The 16,735-nt window shown below is 40.3% G+C and overlaps 1 protein-coding gene across 1 annotated transcript in view; it reads right to left on the bottom strand.

Annotated features, from left to right (window-relative positions):
• COPS7A (COP9 signalosome subunit 7A) overlaps positions 1 to 16,067 on the bottom strand; it is a 33,733-nt gene extending 17,666 nt beyond the window's left edge. Inside the window, exons 1-3 of the mRNA XM_036759807.1 lie at positions 15,927 to 16,067; positions 15,131 to 15,336; positions 8,516 to 8,591 (exon numbers count right to left, since the gene is read on the bottom strand). Coding sequence (XP_036615702.1) covers positions 8,516 to 8,591; positions 15,131 to 15,292 — 238 coding nt within the window. The 5' untranslated portion in view covers positions 15,293 to 15,336; positions 15,927 to 16,067. The remainder of the gene's footprint in view (positions 1 to 8,515; positions 8,592 to 15,130; positions 15,337 to 15,926) is intronic.
• Between the last annotated feature and the right edge of the window lie 668 nt (positions 16,068 to 16,735).

Raw genomic sequence — 16,735 nt, 5'->3', positions numbered from 1 at the left:
AGGGGCTGCTGGGCAGACAGCTCATCCAAATTGATTCAAGGAGGGAAGGATACACATACATATATAGTTGTGTGCAGAAATTCATCTTGCTCAATAGGGAAAAGGGTTAAGAGAAGGGGATGAAGAATAAAAGGGAGGGCAGATTAAGGGAGGCAGTAGTCAGCAGCAAAAAAGACTCAGAGAGGAGACATGGTAAAAAAGAGAAGTATTAGCAAAAGAGCATAGAACGAAGGGAAATACAGGGTATTCCTAAAGTCTGGACACATAGTCAAAAATGCATATTTTCAAAAAATGAATGAAATTTTCAACAAATTTTATTTAATTGGAATATTAACAAATAACATCTTCAATATGATTTCCATCATTTGTGATGCAAAGGTTGAGGCACTTTGCAAGATGCATGTGAACTGGATGCAATTTTCCTTGCTGTCAATTTTCCTATGCTTCCAGACCTTAGGGACATTCTGTAGTTAGCAATCATAACTGTGAATGTGAACAGGACCAACTCACCCAGAAACAAGAATCCATCTTTGATAAACCCAAAGAATCCAGCTTCTGGGCTAAGAATTCACTATTTCACAAAAACTGCTGGGAAAATCAGAAAATGGTATGGCAGAAACTGGGCATAGACCAGTATCTTACACCATATACCAAAATAAAGTCAAAATGCGCTCATGATTTAGGAATAAAGGCTGATACTATAAGTAAGGAATAGTTTACCTGTCATATTTATGGGAAAGAGAACTCATGACCCAAAAAGAGATAGAGAGCATTACAAAATGCAAAATGGATGATTTTGATTATGTTAAATTGAAAAGTATAAATAAAGCCAATGCAACAAAGATTAGGAGGGAAGCAGAAAATTGGGAGAAAATCTTTATGACCAGTGTCTCTGATAAAGGCCTCATCTCTAAAATATACAGGGAGCACCAGCCCTGGAGTCAGGAGGACCTGAGTTCAAATCCAGCCTCAAACACTTGACACAATTACTAGCTGTGTGAGCTTGGGCAAGTCACTTAACCCCAATTTCCCTGCCTTCCCCCCTCCAAAATCAAAAAAATAAACAATCTAAAATTGAACTGAGCCAAATTTATAGGAATACAAGTCACTCCGCAATTGAGAAATGGTCAAAGGATATGAACAGGCTGTTTTCAGAGGAAGAAATTAAAGATATCTATAGGCATATGAAAAAATGCTCTAAATCACTATTGATTTGAGAAATGCAAATCAAAACAACTCTTAGGTACCACATCTCTCCTGTCAGATTAGCTAACATAACAAAACAGGAAAATGATAAATGCTGGAGAGCATGTGGGAGAAGTGGAACATTGTTACATTGTTGGTAGAGTTGTGAACTGATCCAGCCATTCTGGAGAGCAATTTGGAACTATGCCCAAAGGGCTATGAAAATGTGCGTACCCTTGGACCCAGCAATACCGCTTCTCAGGCTGTATCCCAAAGATCACACAAGTGGGAAAGGGAACCATATGTACAAAAACATTTATAGCAGTTTTTTGTGGTAGCAAAGAATTGGAAATCAAGGGGACGCCCATCAATCGGGGAATGGCTAAGCAAGTTGTGGTATATGAATGTAATGGAATACTATTGTGCTATAAGAAATGGGGGAGATATGGACTTCATAATAACCTGGGAAGACCTACATGATCTGATGCTGAGTGAGGGGAGCAGAACCGGGAGAACACTGTACACAACCACAGTCATATTGCTTCTGTGATGACTAAGTTTGATAGACTTGGCTCTTGTCAGCAATACAAGGCTCAAAGACAGCTCCAAAGGACTCATATTAAGAGCTATCTACATCCAGAGAAAGAACTATGGAGTCTGAATGCAGATTGCAGCAAACTATTTGCTCTCTTTTTTTTTGCCTCTTTTTTTTGGTTTTGTTTCTTCTTTCTCATGATTCATTCCATTGGTCATAATTCTTCTTTACAACTTGACTACTGTGTGAAAAAGTTTAATGTGAAGGTATATGTAGAACATATATCAGATTCCATACCATCTTGGGGGGAGGGGGAAGGGAGGAGGGGAGGGACAGGAAAAAAATTTGGAACTCAAAAATTTGTGGAACTGAGTATTGTAAACTAAAAATAAAAAAAAATCTAATAAAAGATTAAAAAAAAGAAACAAGAATCCAACAATATGTTGTTTATAAGAAACACACTTAAAACAGAAAGATACATATACAGTTAAAATAAGGTGCTGGACCAATGCTTCAGCTGGAGTAAAAAGCAGGAGTGGCAATCATGATCTCAGATAAATCAAAAGTAAAGACAGATCTAATTAAAAGAGAAGACAGGGAAACTATATTTTACTAAAAGGTACCACAGATGATGAGTTAACAGCAATACTTCACATATATGCACAAAATAGTATATCATCTAAATTATTAAAGGAAAAGTTAAATAAGTTGCAAGAGGCAATAGACAGTAAAGTTATAATGGGGGGACGACCTCAATTTAGCCCTCTCAGATCCAGATAAATGTAATCATAAAATAAACAAGAAGCTAAGGAGATGAATAGAATTTTAGAAAAGTTAGATATGATTCTTCTCTGGAGAAGACAGAATGAGAACAGAAAAGAGTTAACCTATTCTCAGCTGTGCATGGGATGTTTGCAAAACTTAACCCTGCATTAGGGCATAAAAACCTCACAAACAAATGTAGAAAAGCAGAAATATTAAATGCATGTTTTTCTGACTATAATACAATAAAAATTATTTTCAATAATGTTTTTATTTAGCCAGCTTGTTGCTCCTTTTCCTGCATCAGGTAAGGGAATTAGAGGGAGCAGGCCTGGAAATCCCAATTGGCTTCCCCCAGGACTACTGTATATAGGAGCCTGATACCACTCAGCCCCCTTTGTCTTTCCGCCATCCAACCTTTTGGAGTGCTAAAGCCAATCTCTTTTTCCAGCTGAGGAATCAGGGACATTTGGATTCTATCTAAGTCCCTGAGCAGCAAGTCCACTGCTGTCAGTCTTGAGGCCTCCAGCTTATAAATGAACAGTTGAGGGTCTCATTGGCGCTGCTGTACACACTCTAGTATTTTGCTGTTGTTAAAGTGCTTGAACAATTGACTTAATGACTAGATCTGTTTCCGACTCTGCCTATCTACTGTATCTTATAATAAGAATAATATAAAAAAAGCATAGACTGATGCATAGATTAAAAAGTAAATGGAAACTATATAATTTAATCCTAAAATATGGATGAATCAAAGAACAAATTATAGAAAAATAAATAATTTCACTAAAGATAATGACAATGGGATGCGGCTAAAGCAATTTTTAGGGGAAATGTTATGTCTTTAAACACTTATATTGATAAAAGAGGAAAAGAGCAGATCAATGCATTGGACATGCAACTAAAAAAATTGAAAAACAACAAGTGAAATATGCTCAATTACATATCAAAATAGAAATCCTGAAAAATCAAAGGAAACCTTGACAAAATTGAGAGTTAAACAAATCACTGAATTAATTATTAAAACTAGAAGCTTTTGGAGCAGCTAGGTGGCACAGGGAGTGGAGCTCTAGCCCTGGAGTCAGGCGGACCTGAATTCAAATCTAGCCTCAGATACTTGACACACTTACTAGATGTGTGACCTTGGGGGGCTGATCTTTTCCCCCTGAATTGTGAATGATATCTATATGTTTGATTAAACTGAGACTGTTAACCCCTTAAAGTTGCTTTCTTTAGAAAGGCAGATTAAAGAACCTGTGTTGGCAGCTTTCTGTGTGCTGGTTGTTAGTGGGTCTTACACCCCTATACCAGCTGCTAGCAGACTGTTGTTACAAATGGCATCGTCGTGGCAGGATCTGCAGATTAAAAGGAAAGTATGGAGTTTTGGGGTACTGAGATGGTGGTTGAATGTTTCCCAGTTATTGGGCTGCTCTTTGTATTTGTGGTGGCTATGGTTCTGTGGAGCCCCAGAGGCCTGAAGGAGAACAGGCAAGTGGAAGTGATGGGAGTAGTTTCCCAGGAGCCCAGAGCAGGGGCCTGGGAGATAACCTCTCCTTCCACATCCCTAACCCACTAGCACTCTGGAGGAGACAGGCCAGTGCAAAGGCTATGGGAGGAGAACAAGCTGAGGCTTGGGAGAGGTGTGGATGGCCAGAGCGAGGGCTGGAGTTGATAAGCCTGGCGCCGGAGGACTGTGCTGAAAGGGTGAATGTCTTGAGATTATATTGTATGACCAGTTTTGAAACAGGAGTGAAGAATGGCCTTGGAGACTTGGAGAAAGGCCTTCATGCAGATTTGGCAGGAGCAGCTAGTGAGGAGAAAGAAGAGGATGGTGACTGCCGACATTGACCTAGAGAAAGCAGAAGACTGCCTGCATGCAGTGAGCTGCCTTCTAGCCTTGGTGAGGTGAGCGCAAAGTGGAGCACCGCCTACCTCTGGATTCTGGCAGAAGCCAGGAGCAGCCAGTCAGAGCTGGATGACCAAGAACCCAGAAGCTTGGAGTTCAGCCTTGGGACAAGATGGAAACTTTGCAGCAAGGCACTGAGTCTGCTTTTTCGCTGCCTTCCCCTGGGAATGCTTAGGAACCAGGAGGGAAGGGTGGAGCTGACTATGGTGGGTGGGAGGAAGTGCCTTGGACCCCCAAGGACCCCACCCTGTTGGCTTTGTTGCCCAGCTGCCCCCCAGGACTCGGAAGCGGGGTGCTGCAGCAGTGTGGGGAGGACACATCCCCAAGAGAACACTATTTGGGACTTTGCTAATTAAAGCATGCTGGTACCTGAGAGTGCCAGGAGAAAGCCTGCAACTGTTGTGTGGGGAGGACATACCCTCAAGAAGAACTTTACTTGGACACTCTGTATGGACTAAAGAGACTGACTTGCTTTGACCTAGGGGTGGATGGTATATTGTAAACAAGTATTTGGGGGATGATACTGAATGATATGTTTTGTTATAGTTCCCTGATTGATTGGATCACCATGTATAATGCTTCTATTTGTCCCAGGATCCTTGGTCATTTAATTTAGATTTTTGTTAGGCCATGGACCCTGGAAGGGTGGATTATGTAATAGTAATTAAGGTGGGACTTTTTGCTGTTCTTCTCTTAAGTGCCTTTAATGATTCTGGTCTTTGTTTGAATGGGGTAGATAAAGTAGGATCTTTTTGTCTTGGAGTATTTCTCAGCACTGAGACAACTGGGAGTCATTGATTTGTGTATGATGTGATACTGGAGATGGGGAACTTTCCTACACCTGGCCTGGGTGAGGTCAGAGCCCTCAGGGCTCTGAACAGGATATAATTGAGGACAGCTTGGCCTTTGACTTTTGGGGCACACTCACAGAAGGAGTGTTGAGACTCTGGGCAAGCTGTAATTGGCCCCCAGCTTCACTAACCCAGATGTTGGTTCTTCTCTGGTAACTATGAATTGTGATTTGAATCAGACAAGGTCCGTCTGTTGATGTTTTTAATTTCTGTTTGTATTTGCCTTGAAGTTCAGTGGGCTGATCATTTCCCCCTGAATTGTGAATGATATCTGTATGTTTGATCGAACTTACAGTTGCTTTCCTTAGAAAAGCAGATCAAAGAATCTGTGTTGGCAGCTTTCTGTGTGCTGGTTGTTGGTGGGTCTTACACCCCTACAGCAGCTGCTAGCAGACTGTTGTTACACCATATTAATAACAAAACAACAAAATCATGATTATTTCAATAGATGCAGAAAAAGTCTTTAACAAAATACAACATCCACTACTGTTAAAATAGTAGAAATCACAGGAATAACTGATACTTTCCCTAAAATGAAAAGAAATATATATTTAAAAACCAAGAGTAAACATTATTTGTAATGAGGATAAACTAGAATATTTCAAATAAGCTTAAGGGTGAAACAAGGATATCTATTATTACCATTACTCAACAAGAAAAAAATTAAGAAATAAGCATAAACAATGAGGAAACAAAACTCTCAGTTTTTGCAAATGATACAATGGTTTGCTTAGAAAATCCTAGACAATCAACTAAAAAACTAACCAAAACAACAACTTGAGTAAAGTTGCAGATACAAAATAAAACCACAAAAATCATCAGTATTTTTGTATCCTACCAACAAAGTACAGAAGGAAGAGATAGAAAGAGAAATTGCATTTAAAATAATTACAAACAGCATAAAATACTTGGGAATTTATCTACAAAGACACACAAGAACTATATGAACACAATTATAAAACACTTCATACAAATAAAGACAGATCTCAGTAATTTGAGAAATATTAAGTGATCATAGGTAGGCGAAGCCAACATAATGAAAATGGCAATACTATTTAAATTAATGTACTTATTCAGTGCCATACCAATCAAATTACCAAAGCATTACTTTATAGAGCTAGAAAAAAATAACAAAATTCATCTGGAGGAATAAAAAGCCAAAAATATCAAAGGTATCAATGGAAAAAAAAATTAGGAAGGGGGACTAGAAGTGCCAGATAAGAAATAGAGAGGTTTATCAGTGGAATACATTAGGAATACAATATACAAAAGTAAATGAACACAGTAACCTAATATTTGATAACCCAAAGATACCAGCTACTGGGGCAAGAACTCATTATTTGACAAAAACAGTTGGGAAAACTGCAAAGTAGTCTGGCAGAAGGTAGGCAAAAATCAACATTCACATCATATATCAAGCTCAAAATGGGTACATGATTCAGACATATTATAAGCAAATTGGTAAAGCATGGAAGAAGTTACCTGTCAGATCTATGCATAGTTGAAGAATTCATAAGCAGAGTTAGAAAGGTTCATATGAGGTAAAATGGATAGTTTTTATTGCATAAAATTAAAAAGTTTTTGCGTAAGTGAAACCAATGAAGATGAAATTAGAAGAAAGGCAGGAAACTAAGGGGAAAAAAGCCTTTGCAGCAGGTTTCTCTGATAATGGTTTCACTTTAAAAATATGTTGAGTCAAATTTACAAGAATAAGAACCATTCCCCAATTGATAAATTGTCAAAGCATATGAATAAGCAGTTTTCAGAGAAAGATATCAAAGCTATCAGCAGCCATATGAAAAAATGCTTTAAATCTTTTAGCAATGAGAGAAATTAAATTAAAACAAATTAAATCAATTCTGAAGTACCACCTCACACCCATCAGATTGGTAAATATGACCAAAAAGGAAAATGACAAATGCTGGGGTGCATGTGGGAAAATAGGCACTGTTGCTAGTACTGTAAAGTAATTCAACTATTATGGAAAACAATTTGCTACTATGCCCCCAAAGCTATTAAACTGTACATACCCTTTGTCTCGGAGATACCACTACTAAGTCTATATGCCAAAGAGATCAAAGAAAAGAGGAAAACAACCCATATGTACAAAAATATTAATAGCAACTTTTTGTGGTGGCAAAGAACTGGAAACAGGAGATGCCCATCAACCAGGGAATGGCTGAACCAGTTACGGTATCTAAATGTAATGGAATACTACTAAGCTGTAAGAAATGATGAAAGGGATGGGTTCAGAAAAACCTGGGAAGACTTGCATGAACTGATGAAAAGTGAAGTGAGCAGAACCAGGAGAATAATTTATACAGTAAGAGCAATATGTCAAGATAATCTGAAAGACTTAGTAATTCTGATCAACACAGTGACCAATCATAATTCCACAGGAATCATCATGAAATACATTATCTACCTTCAGATAGAAAACTGATGAAGAGTGTAGATCAAAGAATATTTTCTTCTATTTCTTTATTTCTCTTGTTTATTCATTTATCATGAGGAAATTTGTTCTACATGACTCTACATATATGTAATGTATTGTATATGTCTGTGTGTGTACATATATATACACATACATATATATGATTTTGTTTTTTTTGCCTTCTCAATAGGTGAGAGGAAAAGAATTTGGAACTGAAAATTAAATTAAATTTTAAAAAATAAAGCACATGCTTCTCATTTGATCTTCACAACTATTACTTATGAAGAATACAAATATTATTATCATATTTTATAGATGAAGAAATTCACTATCAGGAAAGTTGACTTGCCTATGGCACACAGCTAGAAAAAACACTGTTAGCAGTGTTCAGAAGTGGTGGGGCTAGACTCAGGTCCTATGAATGGGGTTTTCATATCTCAAAGCTGAGATGAGGCCCTAATTCCCATCCTCCATTGTCCAAGCCTTGAGTTTCTAATGTCAGTCTAGATTCTGGCCCCTAATACACTTAGTCAACAAATTCAATTGAGTTCAGCAAACTTTTATTAAATACCTACTTCATGGAGAGGATTGTGCTGGGCACTGGATGAGATACAGTTTAGGTAAGAACTTTTCGCCACCAAGGAGCTTAAAGTCTAATAAAGGATAATGCGTACACAAAAATCTATAGAATACAAAATAATATATAAATATTCCCTAGGAGTTTAACACTGAGCAGTGACCTAGGAATGTTTTTCCATCAGGATATTCCCAAGAAATACTATGCTTCTCTATCCCCCTCTCCCTCCATAGCCCCATCCTATCACCCCAGACCCTCTGCTTACCTAGATAGTCTGCATATGTCCCATAAGCAAACACTGTGAGCAGTCGGAATGTGGGAGCGAAGTCACTCTCTGCCAGCTAGAGGAGATAGGGTCACAGGAAAACAGTCACCCCACAATTGCCAATGTTAACATTGCTTTGAATTCCTATCTATCCCCACCCTACTTATCTAATCCTGTCTCCCACTACTACTTAATACTCTCCACTAGGAGCCTCATCCATGTCCTCTATCCTCATTCCTGCCTACCTCTTTGTTTACATTGTTTACTCCCTGACCTGAAAATTCTACCTTCTATCTACATCCTACTTATCCTTCAAAGCTAAATTCAATTCCCATTCTCTACCTGGAACCATCTTACAGCCCGTGTTGATTTCATCCTTCTCTGAATTCCTACTAATTATCTGTATCACTTATTCTAGTACTGAATCACATGCATTTTATTATTACTTAACTACTCCTTTTGAGTTTATTGTTCTTTAGCTTCTCTAAATATATACTCCTAAAGGGCAGACGTTGTACCTGATATTTCTCAAGTGGACTGGCACAGTGCCAAAAAAACTTAGTAGGTGCTTAGTCAAAATTGACTGAACTATTTTCTAGTCATTTCATGTGCTTATCTCTTTTCTTTCAATGAGACTAAAAATTACATGAAGTAGGAATCATATCTTACACTTCTCTTACATATGTCAGAGGGTCTAACACTGTCCAAAACTCTCAAAAAAGTAGAACAGACAGCCTCAAGAGGCAGGGAATTCTCATTACTAGAGTTCTTTTGGCAGTTAGATAATTATTTAAAGATTCATGCTCAATACAAGGTAAAATAGATGATTTCTAAGGTCCCTCAAAAATCTGAAATTCTGTGATTTTATGTTGGCTACAAGTCCAACTCAATAAATGCTTTCTGCTTTTGCTGTAGAATGAAGCTTCATAGTTCCACCCTACAGAAAACAAGGGGCAGAAGACAGCAAAAATTAGCCTAAAAAGGCAGAGTGACCAACTCATAAGGTCATTGAGACCTTGTGATCTTTGTTCTGTGTCTAAAGATATACAGTACTTAGACAGTATCAGTATGAGTTCAATCAACCCCTGCAGGTGACTACCAATCTGGGCTTTTACTCTTACCTTAACAAAGCTATGGTGACCTGTGCATCAGTCTCCCTGATGAGAATTTGGGGCAGATGTACATGTTATTTTGACCCACAGGGCAAAGGCCCTTACCTAGACATACCTGAGAGGGAAGAGTATATGTGAAAACTAGAATACTTGTCATGTGGAGTACCTACTAGGATCACAAGAGAAGAACAAAATTATGTGATCAGGGCAGTAGGTTCAAAGCACCAAAAATTAGATATATTTCCCTTCCGAAAAATTTTATTCTCTACCTCAATATTCCCTTCCTCTTTACAAACTGGTCAGTATGGACATGGGTTATATGGATATGGGGAAGAATAGGTTGAAATATATTAGCTAAAATGTTGGTGCTTGAAAGTTACTGCTGAGATGGTTATAATCCTAATTAAAAATTCCAGGGAAAACCAAATATGGTTTTGGGGATGGGGATGGGGAAGAATAGGTTGAAATATATTAATTAAAATGTTGGTGTCTGAAAGTTACTGCTGAGACAGTTGTAATCCTGATTAAGAATTCTAGGGAAAACCAGAGGATTCTGGATAATGTGTGAATCATAGGGAAGGAACCTTCTATTTTCTGGTCAAATGTTGATTTTCTAATTACAATAAGAACAAGGTCAATAGGTCAAGACATATATGACCTTGCCTTATGAAACAACAAAGTACCATGCTGTCAAAGACTGGCTAAAGAAGGAATCTCCACAGCTTATTTAGAACTTTTATAGAGCTAAGCTTATCTTACTTATTCTTTCACCACCCTGGTCAAAGGATTAATTAGAGATGTTTAAAAATGGAATGGACTGCCTATGGAGACAGTGAGTCACTGTATATATTCAAGCAGTGCTTAGATGAACACTTAGTTGGCAGAGGAATTGAACTTGGTAACCTCTTCCCCTTTAATTCTGGGATTTTATTATAAGTCAGAGAATCTCAGAGCAGGTCTTGCTTCCATTTGGTCATGCCCCTCTATATTCACCATCACGGGGTCTCTCTAAAACCTGCTTCTATCTCCAAATCCCCATTTCTGTGGCGGGCATTACCCTCCTTTCAGTTACTCAGATTTACACCCTTATTGTATCTTTGACTTGTCATTCTTGACTCCCCACTTTGATTGACCCCACATATCCAAAGAGTTGCCAAATTCTGTCATTTCTATCTACACATTTCTAGAATCCTTTCCTTTCTGTTCACTCACAAAACATCCTAGTTCAGATACCTTATTACCTCTTATCGGGACTACTGCGATGGCCTCCCAATTGGTCTCCTTGCCTAAAGTCTCTTCCCACTCCAAAAGCAGTTTTATTATAACCCAACTTCTTTAATTCCATTTAGACCTTAGCAAGATTGTGTATTTTTCACCTGCTGATCTCATCAGTTCCAAAGGTTTCAATTTTGCTGATGATTCTCAGATCTACTTGGCCAACCCTAACCTCTCCCTAACCTCCAGACTCCCTTCTTCAACTTCATAACATCCCAAACTAGATGTCCCGTAGACATCATAAACTCAACATGGGCAAAACTCAACTCATCTTTCCTGCCCTAATCATTCCCCACTTCCAAAACTCACTATTACGGAGGATACCACCATCTACCTAGCCTGTCAACTCCAAGAGTCATCCTCCACCCTCACTCTCACTCTTCATGTTCAACTTACTGCCAAGTCCTACTGATTTTACCTTCTTCTCTCCTCTGACCCTGCCACCACCCTGGAACAGGCCCTATTGCTTCATGCCTGGACCATCACAATACCCCGCTGGTTGGTCTCCCTGCCTCAGACCTCTCCCCCACTCCAAGCCATCCTCCACTCCACTATCAAAGTATTCTTCCCAAAGTACACATACGACCATGTCTTAACCACCTCACCATCTTACTTGACCCCTCCCCAGTAATAAACTCTAGTGGCTCCCTTTCACCTCCAGGATCACATATCAAATCCTCTGTTTGTTATTCAAAGCCCTCCACAACCTGCCATCCCTCCTATCTTTTCAGTCTTCTTACACCTTACTCCCCACCATGAACTCTTCAGTCCTGTGACACTGGCCTCCTTGTTGTTCCATGAACAAAACATTCCATCTTCCAATTCTGGGAATATTCACTGGCTTCTCCCCATGCCTGGAATACTCTTTCCTCATCTCTACCTCCTGGCTGCCCTGGCTTCTTTTAAGTCCTAGCTAAAACACTATTTTCTTCAAAAACCCTTTCCTGATGCCCTTTAACTAAATATCCCCAATTTATCCTGCAAATATCTTGTCTGTATATAGTTGTTTTTGTGTTGGCTCCCCATTAGACTGTAAGCTCCTGGAGAGAAGACTCTGTCTTTGGCCTTTCTTTCCCAGCACATAGCACTGTGCTTGGCATATGAGTACCTAACAAATGCTTACTGACTGACAAATTTTGATACTTTTTGGTTGAACACAATTGAAGAATCTCCATATTAGAAGGGATTCAAAAGCCTATCTATTCAAATCCCTAAATGAATAGGAATCTCCTCTATATCTCTGACAAGTGATCATCTCTACAACCCCCGAAATTCCTCTTTTAAACAGTTTCAATGGTTAGGAGAATTTTCCTTACATGCAGTCTAAATATGCCTCTCTGTAACTTCTACCCACTGCTCCTACTTCTCCCTCTGGGGTCAAACAAAATGAGACAAAGCCCTCTTTTAGATTCTTGAAGAGAGTCCCAGTCTTCTTGTCTCCAAGTTAAACATCTTTAGTTTCTTCAACCAACTGCAACTATGTTGACTGGATCCACTACAAATTTATGTTATTTTTTTTCCCAACTGGATCCTCACTGTAGCAAGGCAATCTTTTTACTACTCTTCAACCATTTCTCTATCCCACTGCCCACAATGGTTTTTCCAAACCTCTTCTCTCTTCAAGCTTTCAAGAGCACCTTCTTACCCACCTTGCCTGAGGCCCTTGCCTCATGGTTATTTACCAAAACTTCCTTTTCTACCATCTGACAACCCTCCTTATCTTTCAGCTCCTTGTTGATCATGCCCCCTCATTTTCCCTTTGCTCCAGATTCTGAAAATGAGGTAACTTCTCTCACCAAAGCCAGCTTCTCTCTGTTTACCCCCAATCCCATTCCCTCCTGCCTTCTCTAGCAGACTGAACCCGTTATTCGCACCTTTTTCTAAACTTTAATTTCTCCCTATCAGCTGGTTCTTTTTTGCTACCTCCAAACATGACCAAATCTCTCCCATTCCTAAAAAACTTTACCGAACCTACTATCCACAATATTTAGCATCCTATGCGACTTTTCCTAACTAAACTCCTAGAAAAAGCTCAGTGTCTCTACTTCCTTTCCTTTCACTGTCTTTTTAATCCTCTGTAATGTGGCCTCTAACATCATCACTCAATTGAGAGTGCTCTCTCCATTCCTAACTGCCAAATCTAATAGTCTCTCTCTTTTCAATCTAATCCCTCTTGGTTGCAATATTTGGCATTACTGACCACCATCTCCTCCATACTTTCCCCTCTCTGAATTTTCATAGCACTTGTCTCTATTTTTCTCCTGTTTGACTGCTCCTTCTATGACACTTTTGCCAATTCATCATCCACCTCACACCCAATAACTACGGGCGTACCTCAAGGCTCTGGGCCTCTTTTATCTCTACTTTCTTTCATCAATTATCATGGGTTCAATTACCATCTCCATGCAGAGGACTCCCAGATCTATATATCTAGCCCTATTCTCTCTCCATTAACTAAATAAGCAGTACCAAATGGATGTCTGACAGGCATCTCAAACACGTCCAAAAACAGAACTCATTATCTTTCTGTCCAGACTCACCCTTCTTGCAAAAATCCCTTTTCTGTAAAGGGTATCACTTGGATTTGCAACCTCATTATTATCCCTGACTCTTCCTCTTACCCTACATAGCCAAACTCACCAAATCCTGTCATTTCTATAGAACATTTCTACATCTCTGAAGTCCTTTTCTGTCCTTCCACTTACACAACACCCTCATTCAGACTGTTCACCTGAACCCTCCTTCACCCCAGTCTTACATGGCTTATTATAATGGCCTCCTAATTAGTCTCCTTACATATGTGTCTTCTCATTCCAATCTTTTTTCCATAGAACTGACAGTGATTTCCCCAAATGCAAATCTGACCATTGTCACCTCCCTAGTTAATAAACTCCAGGGTTTCCATACTGCCTCTACAATCAAATATAAATTCCTTTCTTTGGCATTTAAAGTCTTTCACAATCTGGCCCTACTCCACTTTTCCAGACTTATTATATATTAGTTTCTGACTTCTTGCACTCTATAGTTCAGCCAAACTAGCCTCCTGACTGTTCCTCACACTCATACAAAAACACAACCATACTATTCAAACATGAATAGAAAATTAACGTACCATCTGTACATAAAGAGAAATGGATTTATATTGAAAATGTTCTGGGTTGAAATCAGAGAAAATTCACTTTTGCTTGTATTTGCATTGTATATGGTGAATACTTAATACAAAGAAACGTGAGTCTAAATTAAAAGCTATTATGCTCACTATATATTGTGTATCTTTCTATAGAAACATATATTTAAAAAAGAAATTCATTTGTTTGGCTAGCTACACTGATCTCATAATAAATTACTAACCAAAATATTATTTACAGGTTCACATAGGACATACACAGGGAATTTTTTGAAAATAAGGAAGTATATTCAAGCAGGATGCTTTCATTGCACTGAGATTAAGCACAAAAAGTTTTTTGGTATTGTAAAAATGTTTTAGATTTCAAAATATTATTTCATCTCATCCTTTTCAATTCCTCTTTTGTATATGTTTCATAATGCATATTTGTACAGTAATTCATGGATGTAATTTTAAAATACATACATTTTGGAGTATTTGTTCAAAAAAATGCTTTATTGATAGGACTGGGCACAGGATCAAAAAAAAGTTGGGAGATCTCATGCCCCTTGTTTGTTTGTTGGTTGTTCAGTCATGTGACTCTTTGTGACCCCATTTGGGGTTTTCTTGGCAAAGATACTGGAGTAGTTTGCCATTTCCTTTTCCAGCTCATTTAACAGATGAGGAAACTGAGGCAAATAGGGGTAAGTGATTTGTCCAGGGTCACACAACTAGTGTTAGAATTCAGATTTGAACTCAGGAACATGAGTCTTCCTGATTCCAGGCCTGGCACTCTATCTACTTTGCCACTGCCCCTTACATCATACTTTTTCACAGGAACCAAGCCTTTCCCTACTCATCTTTTGTTAGTTATCTGCCTAGTTACCTAAAAGAACCTGTTAATAATAATGGAAGAGATTCTCTTATATATCTCTTAACTTCCAGACAAAAGCCTTTGTCTAACCTCAATGGACCCTATTTGTTTTTGAGCCAGATACATGGGCTGAACAGCAGTAGTCATTGGCTGCCACTCTGCTCTAATCTAAAAGGTGGAGGGAGGGAGGGCTCCTTGATGGAGTTTCCATAAGAAGGTCTTCGGGGCTCCTCAAATCAGGTACCCACCTCTCGGACATTGGGCATGTCCAACAGCTCCCCGAAAACATAGACACCTGGGGCCTCCAGCACCTGGTGGATGAGGGTAGCCAAGGCAGCCCCTTTGGCTGATTTGGCCAGAAGCAGGAACTGCTCCTGGTTCTGCCCCGTCACCTTCACCTCGGAGCTCATGGCTAGACTGGGCTGGGGGGCCACTGGGCTCGGGAGGCTTGGAGCTGCAAGGAAGAAGGGGGTTGAAAGCATGCAAGAAGAGCAAAGTGAGGGGGACGGGTTTGTTGGGGCGGAGAGATGGGGTGGGGAGCATGGGGTCAACCACAGGCAGTCCACGGTGTGGAGATCCTTGGTCAGCACAGATCAGATTGAGACCACGAATGGGGGATCCAGGCCTTATGAACTTCACAAATGGAGGTTCGTTAGCGGGGAAAAAAATCAGACTAGTGTTCGGGGAGACTGGAGCAACCCACATTCCAGGATGGCAGACTTCCTTCCCACTCCTTGGCACTCCCGACCTGGGCCCCACCACTGGGCTGCACTCCGCGGAATGCAGCGTTAAGGGTAAGCGATAAGACCCTTCTGCTCTGCCCGCTCCCCATCCCCCTTCGAGGAGAGGAGCTTGCGCGTGCGAGGCACGTGCCCCCCGCTCGCCTCCTGGTCCGCGTGACCCCCGTCCCCTTCTCGCCTTCCGCCGGACTCCGCGCCCGCCCCCTACAGCCTCCCCCTCCCCACTGCCCTTAAGGGGGCCGACTCAGGGGCTGTGGACTCCCGCCCAGCGGCCCCAAGGCAGGCTCTGTAGGGCAGCGGCTACCTGTCAGCTTCGCCTTTCGCGTGCACTTAGAGGGATGGCCCCTCCCTCACCTCCGCCAGCTGCTAGAAACCGTTACCACTGCCTCCCTCCGTGGCCACTCTGGCCACAAAACTCTATGACCGGCTCCCGAGGCCCCCCACTTCCGCTCCTTTACGTCACAGGCTTCGGGAGCCTCCCAGGGGCGGGATGCAAAGGGAGCACTGGCCCTTTCTACGTTCTCATTGGCCATTGTCGGGAGAATGGCAGGCGACTGCTGGGGTTTTTTTTCTCCTCGACTTTCAAAAAAACTTTATTGTTTGGAAATGCTAAATGATAATTGCAGACGCATCTTCATTCTAACAAGTTTGAGCGTCCCGCACTTGATTAAAGAAACCCTTCCGGGAAGCGTGGGACGGGCTGCCGGAGTGATGGCGGTGTTACAGTGGTATATGCAGCAAGGGGAATAAAGGAACGGGGAAGAAAAAGAAACAGGGAAGGGAGAAGGGGAGAGAAGAGCGCAGAGAGACATTTCTTTTTCATACATTCAGGAGTAGAAGGGGCCCTAGAAGTCATCTAGTCCAACCCATTCTTTTTTTCTTAAAAAAAAAATACACTTTATTGATGGCTTTTGTCTTTACATCAGTCATTTCCTACCCCACCCCCTGTAGATTAAACAAAGTCTCGTGAAAAAGATAAGTAATTAAGCGAAAACATCCACATCTTGCTTTGTCTGACAATGTATACAATATTCTGTCTTGCTAGTCCCCCACCTCTCTGCAGTGAGCAAAGAGGTGTTTCATGATGTCTTCTCCTGAGTCTTTATTATTGGG

The sequence above is a fragment of the Trichosurus vulpecula genome, chromosome 5 (assembly GCF_011100635.1).
Source record: "Trichosurus vulpecula isolate mTriVul1 chromosome 5, mTriVul1.pri, whole genome shotgun sequence".
Classification (NCBI taxonomy): domain Eukaryota; kingdom Metazoa; phylum Chordata; class Mammalia; order Diprotodontia; family Phalangeridae; genus Trichosurus; species Trichosurus vulpecula.
Note: the sequence above shows the minus strand (reverse complement) of the source record. Positions and strands in the feature narration are given on the sequence as shown.